The 18,469-nt window shown below is 39.8% G+C and overlaps 1 protein-coding gene across 2 annotated transcripts in view; it reads left to right on the plus strand.

The window, feature by feature from the left end:
* Window positions 1-18,469, plus strand: part of LOC132822259 (RNA-binding protein 5-like) — a 50,345-nt gene that overhangs the window by 20,494 nt on the left and 11,382 nt on the right. For both annotated transcript variants that reach the window (XM_060835397.1, XM_060835398.1), the window contains exons 10-21: window positions 955-1,115; window positions 3,019-3,116; window positions 4,610-4,697; window positions 5,131-5,211; window positions 5,578-5,668; window positions 6,444-6,517; window positions 6,837-6,897; window positions 6,984-7,075; window positions 10,590-10,757; window positions 11,733-11,879; window positions 14,323-14,409; window positions 18,210-18,401. In XM_060835397.1, the coding sequence (XP_060691380.1) occupies window positions 955-1,115; window positions 3,019-3,116; window positions 4,610-4,697; window positions 5,131-5,211; window positions 5,578-5,668; window positions 6,444-6,517; window positions 6,837-6,897; window positions 6,984-7,075; window positions 10,590-10,757; window positions 11,733-11,879; window positions 14,323-14,409; window positions 18,210-18,401 (1,340 nt within the window). The remainder of the gene's footprint in view (window positions 1-954; window positions 1,116-3,018; window positions 3,117-4,609; window positions 4,698-5,130; window positions 5,212-5,577; window positions 5,669-6,443; window positions 6,518-6,836; window positions 6,898-6,983; window positions 7,076-10,589; window positions 10,758-11,732; window positions 11,880-14,322; window positions 14,410-18,209; window positions 18,402-18,469) is intronic.

The raw sequence follows: 18,469 nt of genomic DNA on the forward strand, positions 1-18,469 counted from the left end.
TCACTCAGGCAACAAATTGTGGTTTGATCTGGCACGGTCAACATCCATGAACAAATCTTTTGAAATCTACCCTTATAATTTTTGAGTTTGCATATTGCATTGTATTTGACTTCAGACTCTAGTCTTCATAGTTACTATATTGTGTGTAATATTTGGTTTATTCACAGCAGGACTGCTGACAATTTAATAAAAATTGAAATTTTGCAATTTTAACTATGAAAACTCAAGTCAACCTTAGTCAAAAAGATGGGAATCAATTGGATCTGTGAACGAAGCTGTTGTCCCAAGACCAATTCAAAAAAATAGTTTTGTACATTTTGCTAATGTAGGTTACTGTGGTTGAAAGCAAGGTAGAAATGTTGCTCTAGGCACTGAGCGCTTTTCAAAATTGATTTGTTCATAAACTGGCAGCTGTTCAGGAAATCACATGTAAGTCATGATTCGGAACAAATTCAAAGAACATAACACATAAACCATGCACATTTGAGTGCTTGGTCTTTTAAAGTGTGAGCTTTAACTGTATCCATCGTTTCCTTTTGTTTGCTTGTGCTAAGATGTGTTATGGTAGGGTGTAATGTATTCTACTTTAGCACCTGGGTGTGTGTTGGAAATCCCAGTTTGTTATTGAAACTACTTGCACTATATTAACCTTGTAACTTCTGTTCAGCCTCAACAAAATATCCTTCCTTTATTGCACTAGCTTACATTTTTGTTCTCCATAAGCCCTATTCTGAGTCTCAATGTCAGTGTCAAGTGTAGGAAGCTTTGGTCTCTGGACGTATTCTTAACTAGCTGCCACCATGTCTTTCGTAATGTTTAGAGCCCTTTGTGAGTTTAGTTATTTTCCAATATTGTTGTTTAGGTGTTGAACAATACTGAAGCCATGTTAATCTTCTATGTAAAACTTGGTATTATATTCTAATTTAAATCAATTCTAATTTCTATTTTCAACAGCCATTATTTTAAGAAACATAGGTCCACACACACCAATGGAATCTATCCTGAGTGCATTGGCTCCGTATGCTGTGCTGTCTGCTGCAAATGTCAGGTTGATCAAGGACAAGCAGACCCAATTAAACAGGGGATTTGCCTTTGTTCAGCTGGATTCATCTTTTGTAAGTTTTTTTTGTTTTCCTGTTTTATATGATGATTAATAGCGTCATGGATCCATGGAGTAATTTTGACTGAGGTATTGACACAAAAATATCAGCTCTTTGACCATGAGACATGGGAGCAGAAGTAAGCCATTTGGCGCTTCTAGTCTGCTTCACCATTCAGTGAGATAATGGCTGATCTGAATGTTCTTTGGTTTGAAGCGTTTTATCATATAGTTATGCTTGGTCATCGAGTTTCATAGTTCAGTTAGTGTTGTGCTTTGATTTGTAATACTTGAATAAATTTGAGTGTGAGCTAGCAAGACCTGAGGCATTTAATCAACAATAAATACGGTCTCGCTTCCACCAAGCAATGTCAGAGTAATGTTTGGACAAGTTTTGCACAGTCAAGATTAGAGTGGTGCTGGAAAAGCAAAGCAGGTCAGACAGCATCTGAGGAGCAGGAAAAATCGACATTTCGGGCAAAAGCCCTTCATCGTTCATGCCTGATGAAGGGCTTTTGCCCGAAACGTCAATTTTTTTTTTCCCCCCCTTCTCTGATGCATGTGTTACCTGCTGTGCTTTTCTAGCATCACTCTAATCTTGACTAATCTCTACTACCCACTTCTGCTGAGGTTTAGAGCATGCACAGCTTCTGAAAGGATTTGGTGCCAAGTTTGCAGACACCATGCTCGGTTTGAATGCAGTAAGCTTTATTTAACAGTTTAGCAAATTAAGTTTCTATCGGAATCTTTTGTAATAGACTGATAAAGTACTGCAATTTTACAGTAACTTATTGTCTACTTAGTCTTAGGTCTTGCCTTAGAAAGCAATGAATATGATCAATGCTATTAGTGAGTTGGAAGGTTGTGAGTTTACCATCTCCCTATGCTGCATGGGTGTACTGAATAAGGATCACCACATGATTAATTTGGCTTTAATGTCATTCACAAAGTTAAACAGCACAGAAACAGTCCCTATGGTCCACTTTATCCATGCTGACCAAGCTTCCCAAACTAAACTTGTCCTGAGTTTGGTCCATATCGTTCTAAACCTTCAAACTTTCCGTATTCATCTAACTGTCCAAATGTGTTTGTAAATGTAACTTTGAGTGCATCTACCATTTCCTCTGGCAGTTTACTCTGCATATGAACCAGCCTGTGCATGAAACAGTTGCCCCTTGGATCCCTTTTTAAATCTTTCTCCTAGCATCTTAAACATATGCCAACTAATTTTTGAATGCCTTAGATTAGGGAAAAAGGCCATTGTTATTCACCTTGACTCTGCCCTTCATAGTCATGCAGCACGGAAATAGACTCTTCAGCCTAACTGGTCCATGTTGAACGTAATCCCAAACTAAACTAGTCCCACTGATTACTCCTCGCCCATATCCCTCCAAGCCTTTTCAACCAATGTATCCATCTAAATGTCTTATGAACATTGTAATTGTACTCACATCCACCACTTCCTCAGGAAGTTCATTCCAAACTCCCATCACCCTCTGTGTAAAGAATTTGCTGCTTATGTCTTTTTTTAAAATGTCTCTCCCCTCACCTTAAAAATATGCACCCTTGTGTTGAAATTCCCCACCTTAGTGGAAAAGGCCATTGCCATCAACTCTTAACTGTACCACTCATTATTTTATAAACTTCTGTAGCATCACCCCTCAACTTCCTATGCTTCCATGATCAAGTCCCAAGCTCTCTTTATAACTCAAACTCTCCAGTCCCAGGAACACCTTAAATCTCTTCTGAATCCTCTCCAATTTAGTAGTAATCTCCCAGTAGCAGGGAAACCAGAACTGTGCACAGTACTCAAATGTTTTCTATTGAGCATATGTACAATTTCCAGTGATGAGGCCTCAGTGTTGTAAAAAGCTGCTGTAATATACATTATTTAAAAGTCCATCTTTTCTCTTTTACAGGAAGCTTCTCATCTTATTCAGATACTGCTTGCTCTACAGCCTCCATTAAACATTGATGGTCGGACCATTAATGTTGATTTTGCCAAATCTTTAAAGAAGTAGGTTGTCTTCAAGTGTGAACATCTTTTAAGTTTGGCTAGATGATTGTGATGGGCTTTAAAACATCTAAGTATCATTTTTCAGTTCATTGGCTGCTGGGACTTCTTGAAACTTTTCAACCATGCGACTGTGAACTGACTTATTGCGTGAAGGTTACACTAACAATTATTTCTGTTTTAGCTTTACCCTAAATAAGACCATAAGACATAGGAGCAGAATTAGGCCATTCAGCCCATTGAGTCTGCTCTGCCATTTGATTATGGCTGATGAGTTTCTCACCCCGTACTCCCATTTTCTCCTCATAGCACTTGATCCCCTTGACAATCAAGAACCTATCTATCTCCATCTTAAATGTAGTCAGTGACCTGGCCTCCATTGCCTTCATTGGCAGTGATTCCACAGATTTGCCACGCTTTGACTGAAGAAGTTTCTCCTTATCTCCGTTCTAAAAGACCTTCCTTTTACTCGGAGGCTTTGCCCTTGGGTCCATAATTGAATAGTGAATCTTCCTATGTACACTACATAATATGAACAAAATTTAAAATGGATCAATTCATGCCCAAAGTAGAGTGGCTATCAGTGGTAATCTCCACAGACTGGTCCAACTTGTCCATGCCAACCAGATATCCCAGCCCAATCTAGTCCCACCTGCCAACACTTCCAAACCCTTCATATTCATATACCCATCCAGATGTCTTTGCAATTTTGCGATTGGACTACCTTCCGCCACTTCCTCTGGCAGCTCATACCATGGTTTGATAAATCTCAAAGGCTCCAGGAAAACAGGCCCTCCCTATAGCTCAAATTCTCCAACCATGGCAACATCCTTGCAAATCTTTTCTGAACCCTTTCAAGTTTCACAATATCTTTCCGATAGGAAGGAGACCAGAATTGCACACAATATTCGAAAAGTGGCCGAATCAATGTCCTGTACAGGCACAATATGACTTCCCAATTCTTGTACTCAATATTCTGATGGATAAAGAAAGCATACCAAACGCTGCCTTCACTATCCTATCTACCTGCAACTCTAATTTCAAGGAGCTATGAACTGCACTCCAAGGGTTCTCTTTTCAGCAATACTCCCTAGGACCATACCATTAAGTGTATGAATCCTGCTAAGATTTGCTTTCCCAAAATGCGGCACCTCGCATTTATCTAAATCAAACTCCATCTGCCACTTCTCAGCCCATTGGCCCATCTGATCAAGATCCCATTGTAATCTGAGATAACCACCTTCACTGTCCACTATACTTCCAATTTTGGAGTCATCTGCATACTTACCATCTATACCTCTTCTCGCATCCACCCATAATTTTAATCATGCTTTTCCTCCTTTCCCATTCTTCTGATTTCTGCAGCAGTTAAAAGGACTGAAAATTAACTGGTGATCTTCTATGGGCTTTTCCATCTTTCAAAGTTAAATATAAATTAATTGATTCTGTACTGATTCTGAAGCCCTCATCAATCCACAATTAACTGTTTATCTTAGGGACCATATCCTTTCTGATGGTAATAAGATCAGTTCGTCAACTGTTGCGATCACAGCTATTGCTGCAGCCCAGTGGTCGTCAAGCCAGGTAACAATTTTTGTGGTTTTCCTCTACGGTGTGCAGTCTACTCTTTTTTTTTGCTCAGTAATGTGCCAACAGCGGCTTTGATCTACTTAACCACATTTAAATCTGCCTCCTTGGTTTGATTATAATATTTACATATTGCATTATGTTGTAAAATGTTCCTATGTCATGTAAAGACCACTGGATTTTTTCCAGTTTTTTTTTAACATTCTCCTGAGTTCTGAGCAGAATGAAGGTTACCAAAGCACACAGTGTCCTTGTTTTCTCTTGGCTATACTGTTCTCTACATCTGATCGATACTGGATACTACTAGATTATTGATATCCAGTGATTTATTTCGGCCAAACCCGATCATTTCTCAACTTTCTTGTGTAGTCACTGCCTGGTGGTTGGGAGTAATTTGAATTTGTTAGCCAACGATTTTTAATTGTTGCAGGTGGGACAAGGATCAGAAGACGGCAACATTGACTACAGCTACTTTCAACCTGGACAGGATGGCTACAATCAATACGATCAAGTATGTTAAAGAGAAAAAGGATATGTTGAAGTTCTAATTCTAGAGTATTGTAACTTGTGTGAAATTTATATATGGCTTAAATAGTGGATACTATCCATGCTCAAATAAATAAAAGTATGGCTCTTTGAAAGTAAAATATATCACTATTTTGATGCTGTATTTATGCATATACATTCAAAATGCTTCACGTTTGATGCACAGAAATTTTGGGTGGCAAGATTTTTCACTTTCCCTGTGTGCACCCTGGTACTGGGTAGAGCATCACAGTGGAAACAAACAATGTGTCAATTGTACCAATACAATAAAAATAAACTTGGGTGAAATCAGTAATGTCCAGTCAAAGTGAAAGTTTTGTATCCGCTTTAGATGGCATATTCACAAGATTATGGACAAAGTGGCTCTGCAGATTCCACCCAACAAGGATTGGCAGTGTACCAAACACCTGCAGTAATTTCAGGTGGGTGTCTTCCCTATGTGTGGAATGTTTCTTGAGCTTTGTACTTAGGTGTTTGCACGTCTGCAGTCAGGGAACCTTTTGATGTATCAGATCAACATGGAACAACTTTGGCTGTCTACTTCCCTTGTTTCTTGTGAGAAATTGCCTGAAATGCATTTAATATTGCTCCATGCTGAAACTGTGCAACAGATTGTTTTGGTATTGGTACAGATTTGAGGCTTACCATTTGGTTTATGGGACATCTGTGCCGCCCCACTTTGTCACAGTGAAATAGTTGCTGTTTGGCCTGTGGAACATTTTTTCACGTTTACAATTCCTCTGTTCTCTCTTTGTCAGTGTTGTACTTTATTCTTTGTGCAACATTTTTTCTCCCATCTTCTGCATCCATACTTAATATTTTTAGGTTATCTTCATTCTAATGTTTGTTAATTGTGTTAGTACTTTGTGTCTTCTGCACACACGCAAGTCTCGCTTTCTCTCTCACAGTGGAATGTTGTTTCTCACCAGCGCAGAAACTGACTCTGACTCTGTTTACAGCCAGCTTGCTTCTATAATCATAAGTTGCAAACCTGTTTGCTGGCTGAGCAAATGGATAAACTTTGCCTCATTAGAGTGAGTTGGAACAAACCTGCATCATGTAATTGGGTTACTAAAATATATTGCATTGTGTAGAATAATGACCGCAGCATTTCTTTGACCTACATAATTACATTGACGCATTTTGACAACACTTGCCACCTTATTCCTCAATATATTTGACTTTTTTCTTAAACAGCTCCTCCTATGGTTGCTAAATCTGCAACCGTTTCCCAAGATGGTCAGTCCTATCAGTCACAGAATCAATCTGAGGTATGTTGGAAATGTTCAGTATCCTCCTGCGTTATGGCTTTTTGAAACTACTGCACATCAGATGATATAAAAAGATTCTTTGGTTCACTTAGTCAGTCCCAAAGTGATTTGCTGATCTTATTTGGACTATCCAGATAATTTCTAGTTTGTGGTCTCATTGTCCCCTACCCCAAGTTTGTCTAAGCCAGATGTTCTGCACTTGCTCTTTATGTCTGAGTGAATGGGTGAGACTAGGGAAATTTGGTTAACATGCTAACTATTCATATTGTGTACAGTATTATCTGTATTGACTGGAATTTTCTTAATACCTTTAAAATAGACACAAACTACAGACACCACTCCATCTGATGCTACCACAGAGTCTAAGGATTCAAGCTATCGTGAGTACTTTGCCCAGATTGGTTTTTACTAAATACTTTGGTTTATTGAATTACTTTTCAACTAGATTGCTTTGTTTCTGTTCCAGCTGTACCAGATGTATCAACTTATCAATATGATGAATCATCTGGATTTTACTATGATGCGCAGACTGGATTCTACTATGACCCAAATTCCCAGGTATATATGTGTAAGCAGTAAAAATGTAAAAACTGTTCTGATGCATTGAAATCAGCATTTTGTCAATGACTGAGGCTCGGATGTGCAGAGCCACCAGCATCATTGACTGCTTAATTGGCTCAATCAAATGTTTAAACTAAATTAGTGAATGTGTTGTCCTGGGGATCTAGGTTCAAATCCCACTGTGGCAAATGGTGGAATACGAATTCAATTAAGAGTTTAATGATAACCATGAAACTATTGTAGTTTGTTGGAAAAACCCACGAATGACTTTTCGGGAAGGAAAATGTCATCCTAACTTGATATGGCTGATATGTGGCTCCAGAAGCACAGCAATGGGGTTGACTCTTAACTGCCCGCTTAGCAATTAGGAATGGGCAATAATGCTGGCCTCACCAGCACGACCCTCGTCCCACGAATTTAAAAAATTCAAAAGAAAAGGATATCACAGTACAAAATAAAAATCAAAAACCTTTTACCTTAAAATTCAGCAATTGAACCTATTTCTTCAACATTCAGAAAATCAAACCCATATTTTAAATTTGAACATAGTTCATTGAGTCAAGGCGTATTTTTCCTTTTACAAACTATTTTAAGCTCTGCTTAAAAATGAAATTGACATTAAGTAAATCTATGACATTTACAGTTATTAACTCGTTTAAAAAAGAAAACAGCCTTTCAAGGTAGCCAATGGGTCTTTTAGAGTTAGAGTCAGATGTACAGCACGAAAACAGACCCTCCGATCCAGCTCGTCCATGCTGACCAGATAGCCTAGCCTAATCTAGTCTCGCTTACCAGCACTTGGCCCATATCCGTGTAAACTGCTCCCATTCAGATACCCTTTAAACGTTGTAATTGTCCCAGCCCCTAACACTTCCTCCGGCAACTCATTCCATACACACTATCCCCTGCATGAAAATGTTGCCCCTTAGATCCCTTTTTAAATCTTTCCCTTCTCACCCTATGTCCTCTAGTTCTGGACTTCTCCACCCCAGGGAAAATACCTTGTCTATTCACCCTTCATGACCTTCATGATTTTATAAACCTCCATAAAGTCACCCCTCAGTTTCCGACACTGTTGGGAGTTTTCTATAGGCCTCTGAATTGTTTCAGAGATGTAGAGGAAAGGATAGTGAAGATAATTCTGGATAGGAGCTAGAATAACAGGGTAGTTGTTATGGGAGACTTTAACTTTCCTAACATTGACTGGAAATGCTATAGCTCGAGCACTTTAGATGGGTCAGTTTTTGTCCAGTGTGTGCAGGAGGCATTTCTGACACAGTATGTAGACAAGCTAACAAGGGACGAGGCAACATTGGATTTGGTACTGGGTAGTGAACCTGGCCAGGTTTTAGATTTGGAGGTAGGTGAGCACTTTAGCGATGGAAAAGAGTTCTTGCGGGGAAGAGTTAATGCTGGGGGAAAGGCAATTATGTTGCGATTAGGCAAGATTTAGGATGCATAGGATGGGGAAGGAAACTGCAGGGGATGGGCACAATTGAAATGTGGAGCATATTTAAGGAACAGCTAATGTATGTCCTTGAAACCTCCTTTTTCTCAGGGGGTGGTAGATGGGGACTAAGAACTAGAGGGCATAGGTTTAGGGTGAGAGGGGAAAGATATAAAAGAGACCTAAGGGGCAACTTTTTCACGCAGAGGGTGGTACGTGTATGGAACGAGCTGCCGGAGGATGTGGTGGAGGCTGGTACAATTGCAACATTTAAGAGGCATTTGGATGGGTAGATGAATAGGAAAGGTTTGGAGTGATATGGGCCGGATGCTGGCAGGTGGGACTAGATTGGGTTGGGATATCTGGTCGGCATGGACGGGTTGGACCGAAGGGTCTGTTTCCATGCTATATGACTCTATAATTATCTGGATCTTTAAACTGGGCTGTCCTCCCCTAAGTTCATGAGATTGTTATTGGTAAAGTCAGCATTTGTTGCTCTTCAGAAGGTTGTGATGAGTCGGCAGCTTGAACTACTGCAGTCTGTGCATAATGATGGGGAGGAAGGGGTTTCCAGGTCTATAAAGAAATGTAGGTCTAAGTCAAAATAGTATGTAGTTTGGAGACTATCTTGCAACTGCTGAAGTTCCTGTGCATCTTCTGACTTTGTCCTAGTTGGTTGAGGTCTCCAATCTGGAAGGTGGTGTTGAAGGTGGTTTGGTAAGCAGTGCATCTTAGATGATATCTGCTGCTACTCTGTGACACTGTTGGAGAAAGTGAATGTTTGCCATGGGTGGAAGCTAGTTAGTTGGCTATTTTGTCATGGAGTAAAAAATGAGGTCTGCAGATGCTGGAGATCACAGTTGAAAATGTGTTGCTGGTTAAAGCACAGCAGGTCAGGCAGCATCCAAGGAATAGGAAATTCGACGTTTCAGGCATAAGCCCTTCATCAGGAATCATGGATCATATCAAGCTTTGTGTGGTTTGAATTGTGTTCATCCAGGCAATTTGAATATTCTAGCACCGTTCTGAATCATGGTGGGTAGGGAAAATCAGTTCTTCAGTGTTGAATTCAAAAACACTGTTTCGCTTTTGTAGCCAATGTATTTACGGATATTTTGTAATCAACCTGATCAGATGTTGTTACACACGTCTGGAACAGGTGGGACTTGAACCTGGGTCTGTTGGCTTAGGATTAGGGACATTACCATTATACTGCAAGGATGCCCACCACAGTATTTGTATGTGCAATTCGGTTTATGGTCAGTGGAGGTAATTCCAGGATGCTGATAGTGGGGATTCAGTGATGGTAATGCCATTGAACATCAAGGTAGATAGTTGGATTCTCTTTTTAGTCATTACCTTAGTGCTTGTGCAGCATTATTGTGAAAATATTACTTCAGTCCAGCCCAAGTCTGAATATCATCATTGTTTTGCTGCATCTAGGCACGGATATGAGTATAAGATTTAATAGACAAGTCTTTATTTTGATAATCTCACAGCACAGAAACATGTCTAATATCTCTGACGTTTCTTCATGGATAGCTTGCAAGTGTTATGCACCAATTCTAACTAAGATGCAGTTCACAGATAAATAAACCTGTTTCAGGAAACAGTAAATTCCAGGTCCTGGATATATCGTAGTGCTGTTTCTTAAATCTCCAAAGTTGTTTGTTTTCACTTTTTCACAAAGATGTTCTATTTTGTTGAAGGTTAAAAGGGGACATCTTCTGTTTGAGATATGCGACATTGTCAAAATCTTGGTGTGTAACATAAAAAACTATACCTTGGAACAGGAATGAGACTGGGGGAGGGGGTTATTGAGATGACAAACAAAGGGTCATGTGATCACTGGGGGCATTCATTTTGTAAGATCCATTAAGTAACACTACCCGTCCTTACTTGATAAGTGTTCAGTTCAAAGGCATTGTCTGTACACTTGAGCCTCAGACCTTGGTTACATATTTGGATTTAAGCAGGTTGGTAAACAAAAAATAATGAAATTAAATGTACATTACACTTGTATATTGGAGGGTACTAATGCACTTTTTAAATATTTTGTTCCAGTACTATTATAACCCACAGACTCAGCAGTACATGTATTGGGATGGAGAGAAACAGACTTATTTGCCTGCTCCAGATCAAACTGCACAGCAAAGCAAAACAACCAGTGGGACTAAAATTAAAGAGGGGAAAGAAAAGAAGGAAAAACCAAAGAGCAGGACAGCTCAACAGGTGAGAATTTTGTGGATAACTTGTGAACATGAACTAGTTCCCCCCTCTTCCTGCTTTTCTATTTTGGAAGAAAAGTGTTTTTAAAAGCATCATCTAAAAGGGTAAGAAATTGCAAGTTTCACATACAGTCTGGGTACCTTCAAGCATTTATCGCAAAAGATTAAATTACTTGCTGTATCCATATATTAAAAAACTAATAGAATGGTATCATTTGTCATGAATGAAATTGAATATATCTGTTATGTTTCAATTGTATAAGGGCACTATTGAGACTGCATCAGGAGTATTGTTTGCTGTGTTGGTTACCTTAAGTATCGAAGTAAATGTATTGGAAGCAGTTCAGAGACAGTTAACTACATCAATACGTGGAATGGGCAGGTTGTCTTCTCAGGAAACATTTATACAGGCTAGGCTTTTATCCACTAAGAGTACAAAAGAGAAAGAAATTACTTGATTGAAACAAAATCTTGAATGATCCCGACAGGGTAGATGTGTAGAGGATGTTTTCTCATATGGCAGAATCGAGTAAAAAGGGTCAGTGTATAAATATTCAGGTAAAATGGATGAGTCAAAGACAATTTTGAGTCTTTGGAAATCTCCTTTTGGAAGGGTGGTGGAAGCAGAGGTATGTATACTCTTGGTAGGCAAAAGAGTTCAAAGGTTATCGGGTCAGAATATGAATTTGAGCTTACAATGGGGTCAGCTGTAATTTTGTTGAATGGCAGAATGGGTTGAGGGGCAGAATGGCCTACTGACCCAATAGAAATGTTACTGGAATATACTGGAAGATGGAGTAATCAGCGAGAATGATGTTTACTTTGTTTATCTCTCATGGGGAATTCCTTATCTTACAATGTTAAAACTCAAGAAGTTTGGTGCATGCTACTTGGGCAGTGACTGTCATTCCTCTGTTTGGACACATGGGAAAAAAAAGTGGCCCACTAATGAAGAGTTTTGTTTTCTTTTCACCTGTAGATCGCCAAAGACATGGAACGATGGGCTAAGAGTCTAAATAAACAGAAAGATAACGTCAAAAGTGCTTTGCAGATGATTGCATCTAAAGAGGAGGAGAGGAGAGAATCAGCAGCAGCTGATGCAGGATTTGCTTTGTTTGAGAAAAGGGTATGTGGAATTTACAAATTGTAAATGGATGTAATACTAAACCACGCACCAGGTGATTGCCTGGATAATTTTTGGACAATGCTGTAACTTGGTTGCTAATGTATTTTGCTATTAACTGAAAGAGCTGAAGAAGGATAAGGTGAATGATGGCGGAATCTCAAAATAAAAGCTGAACTTTTCTGTATATATTGTAAAAAGAACTACTAAATGGAGTCTGAGGATTAACTGAAGCCCCAGTACTTTGCTTTCTGTTTACAAAAGAGAAACTTAAGGAGGTAAATCCTAAAACTAGATCAGAAATATTGTGAATATAAATACATAAAGGTCTGCAAATTAACAGGATATCTATGGATATCTTGAAATCTGGTGAGAAATAGTGGAAGTGCAGCAAATGATAGTTTGGAGTCTTAATGTAAATAATTAATCGAACTGAATTTATTGTCACGTGTACCAGGCACAGAGAAAAGCTTTGTCTTGTGAGCAGTACAGGTAAATCAGAGTTAAGCAGCATAGATAAGCAAATAATAGGTAAACAGCGGCAAAAACAAAAACACAGGTACATGCGAATGTTGCAGTGACTGGGATAGGTTTGTCAGGATGTCGGAATAGGTGATAACTCTCCATTGAGATCCTGCTCAAAGCAAACGAAAGGCATTGAGACAATCTGGGAGGGTTGTGTCGTTGTCTGCTATCTTGGACTATCTCTTTAGAATCTGTGATGTCATTCAGTCCTTTCCATAGTCACCGGTGTCTGTCTGGGTTTCTGGTTTGGATCGGTATTGGTCCTTGGCTGTCTTAATGGCTCTGCAAATGTCATACTTAAGTTTGAGTGGGCCTCCAGATCTGAAGGCCTCACGCCTAATGGAGAATGGTTATTCTAATAACCATTTTCAAGGTTATTGAATTATTGGAAATTACTCGTCAGCTAGTTTGGGGAATTCGATCATGGAATTTAAAAATAAAATCAAGCTATCTGTTTGAACAGAAGGAAATAATTTGAGGCAGCAGATAACGCTGATTTCAGAAAGAGCAGTTATGCCAAATTGCCTGATTAGATTCTTGAGCTAATGAATACAGTGGGGGTATTTGAATGGACATGCAAATTGACTTTCAGAAAGCCTTTGAACTAACAAGGATAATATGAAACTGAGAGAACATGTCAAAAGTTAGTGTACAATACCGCTGAATTGGCTAGCTCTGCTGTTCACTGCATTCATGTCTTGGATATGGATCTAGATGGTGGTCCCTGGTTCGTGATTGTTAGATATGACCCATAACTATTACTGAGTACTAAAGGAAGCGGCAAGTAGATGTTGATATAGTGTTTGATTTAGGCAAATGAATGTTGTTATTCAACACAATAGAGTGAGGTGCCCCATTTTTCATTTAGGGGAGAGGCTGGTTGGTGTGGGATCTCAGATGTTAGGACTTTTTGTTTTCATAAGCAGTGTCTCATAGGTAAGACCATAAAGTGGTGATGGAGTACTTTCTTTTACAATTCCAAGCTATAATTGTATAAAATCTTTATAGAATCTTCGTATGAATACTCTGATCTTTTGGACAATGTACTAGAGAAAAGATGTTGATGCAGTGGAGCACAGATTCACTAAAACTGCCCATTCTGATCATAAACAAAGAAAAATTGATTGTCTTTGCTATAGCAAGATATTACATGATCTGATAAAGATCTTTTAAAATTCTGAAGAATGCAACATTTTGGAACCAAGGTCAGAGATCTAGAATACAGGAACATAAATGTAAGCTGAAATGTACAAGGTTTTGGATGGCCTGACTGTGGGAGGAACACCCTGATTGTGTTGTAATTCGTATACTACTTTATAGTCCATTGGGAATCTCTAGTGGCCAATGCTAAGTAATTCATTGTTACAGAAGTTGCTACAAAAACATAAAACATCGAACAATACAGTGCAGAACAGGCCCTTCGGCCCTCAATGTTGTGCCGACCTGTGACCTAATCTAAGCCCATCCCCCTACCCTATCCCATCATCATCCATGTGCTTATCCAAAGATTGTTAATTGCATTAGGAGGCAGAACATTCCACACCCTTACCACTCTGAGTAAAGAACCTGCCCCTGACATCTGTCTTAAATCTTTATCACCCCTCATTTTGTAGCTATGCCCCCTCATATAAGCTGATGACATCATCCTAGGAAAAAGACTTTCACTGTCTACCCTATTTAATCCTCTGATCATCTTCTATGTCTTTATCAAATCCCCTCTTCGCTGCTTTCTCTCCAATGAGAGACACCCAAGTGTCTCAGCCTTTCCTCATAAGACCTTCCCTCAGACCAGGCAACATCCAGGCTTGAAACTTCTGTATGCAGCCGCATTATGTTCCAAAATGTCCATAGCTCCTGACTTCATCTTAATTATTTTTCAAAGATGCAATATTTAAATTAATGTTTAATGTGTCTGTTGTAGGGGATGATGGAACGGCAGCCAATGGTACTTGAACCGTTCAGTGGTTTAGTGGAACACCTACGAGATGATGAAGAAAGTCCATTAAAGGTTTGAATGTCTTTCTTTCAAGTCTCAATGTTGTTTTCTCCTTTTTAATCCTTCAAGCTTCCATTTTTCCAGGCTGGCATTTCGTGATTGACTTAAAATATTTCGTAGCCCTCTATTGTTGCTGGTTCTGCTAAGTACTCCATTTCTTTGGATCAGGGTAGTATCTTTGATTTTCATTATTTCTGTGATGATAGTCCTGGAAAAGTATCAGAAATACAAAGTATTGAAGGACAATCATGCACTGCTCTGGCTGTGTCTGAAAATAGCTGAGATTTGAGTTTGAGCTGAGTAGTAGTTATTGAAGTGAAGTATCAGATCGAAAGTTTTGAGATTTCCTTTATAAAAATAAGTGCTGGAGAAACATGGTGAGAGAAAGAGTCAATGGTTTGAAACCAATCTGACCATTCTTCAAAACTGCTTCTGTCCACATGTATAATACTTTAGCTTTTATTTGTGTTTCCTTATAACCACTAGTGTGCAGCTATCAATTTGCAAAGTGTAACTTGTAATACCGTGTACAGAGGAACCGCGATAATCTGAACGAGATGGACAGGCACTATTTTGTTTTGGTACTTGATCATTTGGTTAATTGATTTCCTGGGTCTCAGTTTTCTGTGAAGTTTGCTCCCCATTCAGGAGGCAAGACAGCAGCACACTGCACGCAAGACCCTGTCCACTCCCACCCCCAACCTCCCCACCCATTCCACACCCCATGCATGTCCTCATCCTCTGTCTCTCCTCCTTCCCCCACACACACACTCACTCACTCACTCGCGCGCACACACATACACACCCCGAATTACCTTGCTGTTAGACAGGAACTGGGTCTCCTAAATTGGGAACGCGTGTTTTCTGAAATGTTCAACAAATGTGGAGGCTGTTTAGGACGCACTTGCTGATGGTGCTGGACAGGTTTTATCCCATTGAGGCAAGAAAGGGATCGTAGGTTGAAAGACCCTTGAGTGACAAGGGATGTGGAACATCTAGTCAATGGAAGAAGGAAGCTTGCTTAGGGTTGAGACAGGGATCAGGTGGGGCTCTGTGGAGGATTACGTGTTAGCCCGGAAGGAACTGAAGAATGGACTTAAGAAAACTCGAAGGTGGCATGATAAAGCATTAGCGGGGAAGAATAAGGAAAACTGAGATGTTCCACACTTATGTGAGGGACTAGAGGCCAGAGTGAGGGTAGGTCCAATCAGGAACAGTGAAGACAACTTATGCCTGGAGTCTGAGGAGGTTGGAAAGGTCCTTAATAATTACTTCAGTGTTCACAACTGAGAGGGACCTTGTGGTTTGAGTGTGAGAGAATCAGTCTGATTATGCTCAAATGCGTTGATGTTAAGAAGGGCGATGCGCTGAAAATTTTGAAAAACTTGAGAATTGATACGTCCCCTGGGTCAGATGAGATATACCCAAGTTAATGCAGGAAGCGAGGAATGACATTTGGCAATCATCTTTGTGTCTTCAATGTCCACTGGAGTAGTGCCAGATGTTTGGAGGGTGGTAAATGTTCCCTTGTTCAAGAAAGAGAATCGGGATATTCCTGGGAATTACAGACCAGTCAGACTTATGTTAATGTTAGGTAAATTATTGGCAAGCATTGAGAGACAGGATATATGATAATTTAGAAAGCCATAGTTAGATTAGACGTAGTCAGCATGGCATTGAGAGGCACAAGTCATACCTCACAAGCGTTGTTGAATTCTTTGAGTGTTGAACAAACACATTGAAAGTGGAGCAGTGGATGTGGTGTATGTGAAGTTTAGTAAGATTAGGAGAAAGTGAGGACTGCAGATGCTGGAGATCAGAGCTTAAAAATGTGTTGCTGGAAAAGCGCAGCAGGTCAGGCAGCATCAAAGGAACAGGAGAATCGATGTTTTGGTCATAAGCCCGAGGAAGGACTTATACCCAAAACGTCGATTCTCCTGTTCCTTTGCTGCCTGACTGACTGTGCTTTTCCAGCAACACATTTAAGTTTTGATAAGATTACCCATGGTAGGCTCATGCAGAAAGTAAGGAGGCATGGTATACAGGGAAACCTAGCTGCCTGGACACGGAATTGGCTGGCCCATAGAAAACAGAGGGTGGTAGAATACGGGAAATATTCAGCCTGGAGCTTTGTGACCAGTATTGTTCCGCAAGGATCTGTCCCAGGACCTGTAATGTGATTTTTATAAATGACTTGGATGAGAAATGGTGGATTAGTAAGTTTGCCTGTCACACAAATGTTGGGAGTTGTGGATAGCGTGGAGGGCTGTTGTAGGTTGCATCGGGACGTTGACAGGATGCAGAACTGGGCTGATAAGTGGCAGGTGGAGTTCAACCTCGAAGTGTGATTTGATTCATTTTGGAAGGTTGTATTTGAATGCAGATTACAGGATTTTTGGCAGTGTGGAGGAACAAAGGGATCTCGTGGTCCATGTCCATAGATCCCTTTAAAGTTGTCACCCAAGTTGATAGAGGTGTTAACAAGGCACATGGTGTGTTTGCTTTCATTAGTAGGGGGATTGAGTTTTAAGATCTGCAAGGTTTTGCTGCAGCTCTATAAAGCTGTTGTCATACTGCACTTGGAATATAGTGTTCCATTCTGACCTTATTGTTGGAAAGATGTGGAAGCTTTAGGGATGGTGCAGAGGAGAGTTATCTGGATGCTGCCTGGATTTGAGGACACCTTTTATGAAAAGATTGAGGGAGCTTGGGCTTTTCTCATTGGAGCGAAGAAGAATGAGAGCTGATTTGAAAGAGGTGTACAAAATAATGATAGGCATTGATAGAGTGGATAGTCATTGACTTTTTCCCCGGATGAAAGTGGCAATCACAAAGGGATATAATTTTAAGATGATTCCAGTCTGCCAGTAGTCTGACTCCACTCCAGGTGTTCCAGTCCACCAACTGTTGTGCTCCGTTCCTAGTTTTGCCATAATTTGTTGTTTCTGTATTTGTTTAGAAATCATGAGCACAAGTCTAATTGATATGAATTTTGCGGGCATTAATTTCACCCATTCAAAATAGTGTCTATGTAATAGTAGATCCTATAAATTTAACATTAAAAAGTAGTCAAAATTTGACCATTACTTGAGCGTATTTCTAGTATTCACAAACTTATGAAAATTATGAAGTGTACAAACCTTAAGAATAAATTTCGATCATTGATCTATGTAATTGGAAATCTTCAATAATCTTGAACTGGCAGCACAGTGGCTCAGTGGTTAGCACTGCTGCCTCACAGTACCAGGGACCTGGGTTCGATTCCAGTCTTGGGTGACACTGTGGAGTTTACACATTCTCCCCATATCCGCGTGGGTTTCCTCCCCCAGTCCAAAGATGTGCAGGTTAGGTGAGTTGGTTGTGCTAAATTGCCCATAGTGTTCAGGGATGCATAGGTTAGGTGCATGAGGCAGGGGTAAATGTAGGGGAATGGGTCTGGGTGGATACTCTTCAGAGAGTTGGTGTGGACTTGTTGGGCTGGAAGGCCTTTTTCCACTCAGTAGGGATTCTTTTTTTAAAAACTGCTTCTGTTGTATCAAGATTTCGTGTGAATTGACTGGAATTTTGCTGGTTAAAGACCATATTGAGAAATTACACAGTTCGTTGTTTACATTTCCTTTTCTGTTAAATTAGTTTACATTTATACTGTTCTTTACTTTTCCATTTTTGATGTACTTCTGTGCTAATATTGAAGTATCATTTGTGGTGCTTGATTATCATTTGAGATTTCTCTGTTCATTGAATAATTAAAATGGGAACAGTTGGTTTAAAAGATGCATGTATCAGACTGAAGCTTGATATCCATCTTGTAGAGAAAATCCAGTCCGCTACAGGGTCTTGTAGCATCATACAGTGGGGAAAGTGAAGAGGAGGAGCAAGAGACAGTCCAAGAACTGGAAGAAAAGCTGACAGATTGGAACAAAATAGCCTGTCTGCTGTGCAGAAGACAGTTTCCCAACAAAGAGGCACTTACTCGGCATCAACAACTCTCTGACCTCCACAGGGTAATAAGAGCAAAGCTAATGATGTGTGCATTCTACAAAAGTAAAGCAATAAGATTTAAGTTGTCTGA

This window comes from Hemiscyllium ocellatum, chromosome 14 (genome assembly GCF_020745735.1).
Source record: "Hemiscyllium ocellatum isolate sHemOce1 chromosome 14, sHemOce1.pat.X.cur, whole genome shotgun sequence".
Taxonomy (NCBI): Eukaryota; Metazoa; Chordata; class Chondrichthyes; order Orectolobiformes; family Hemiscylliidae; genus Hemiscyllium; species Hemiscyllium ocellatum.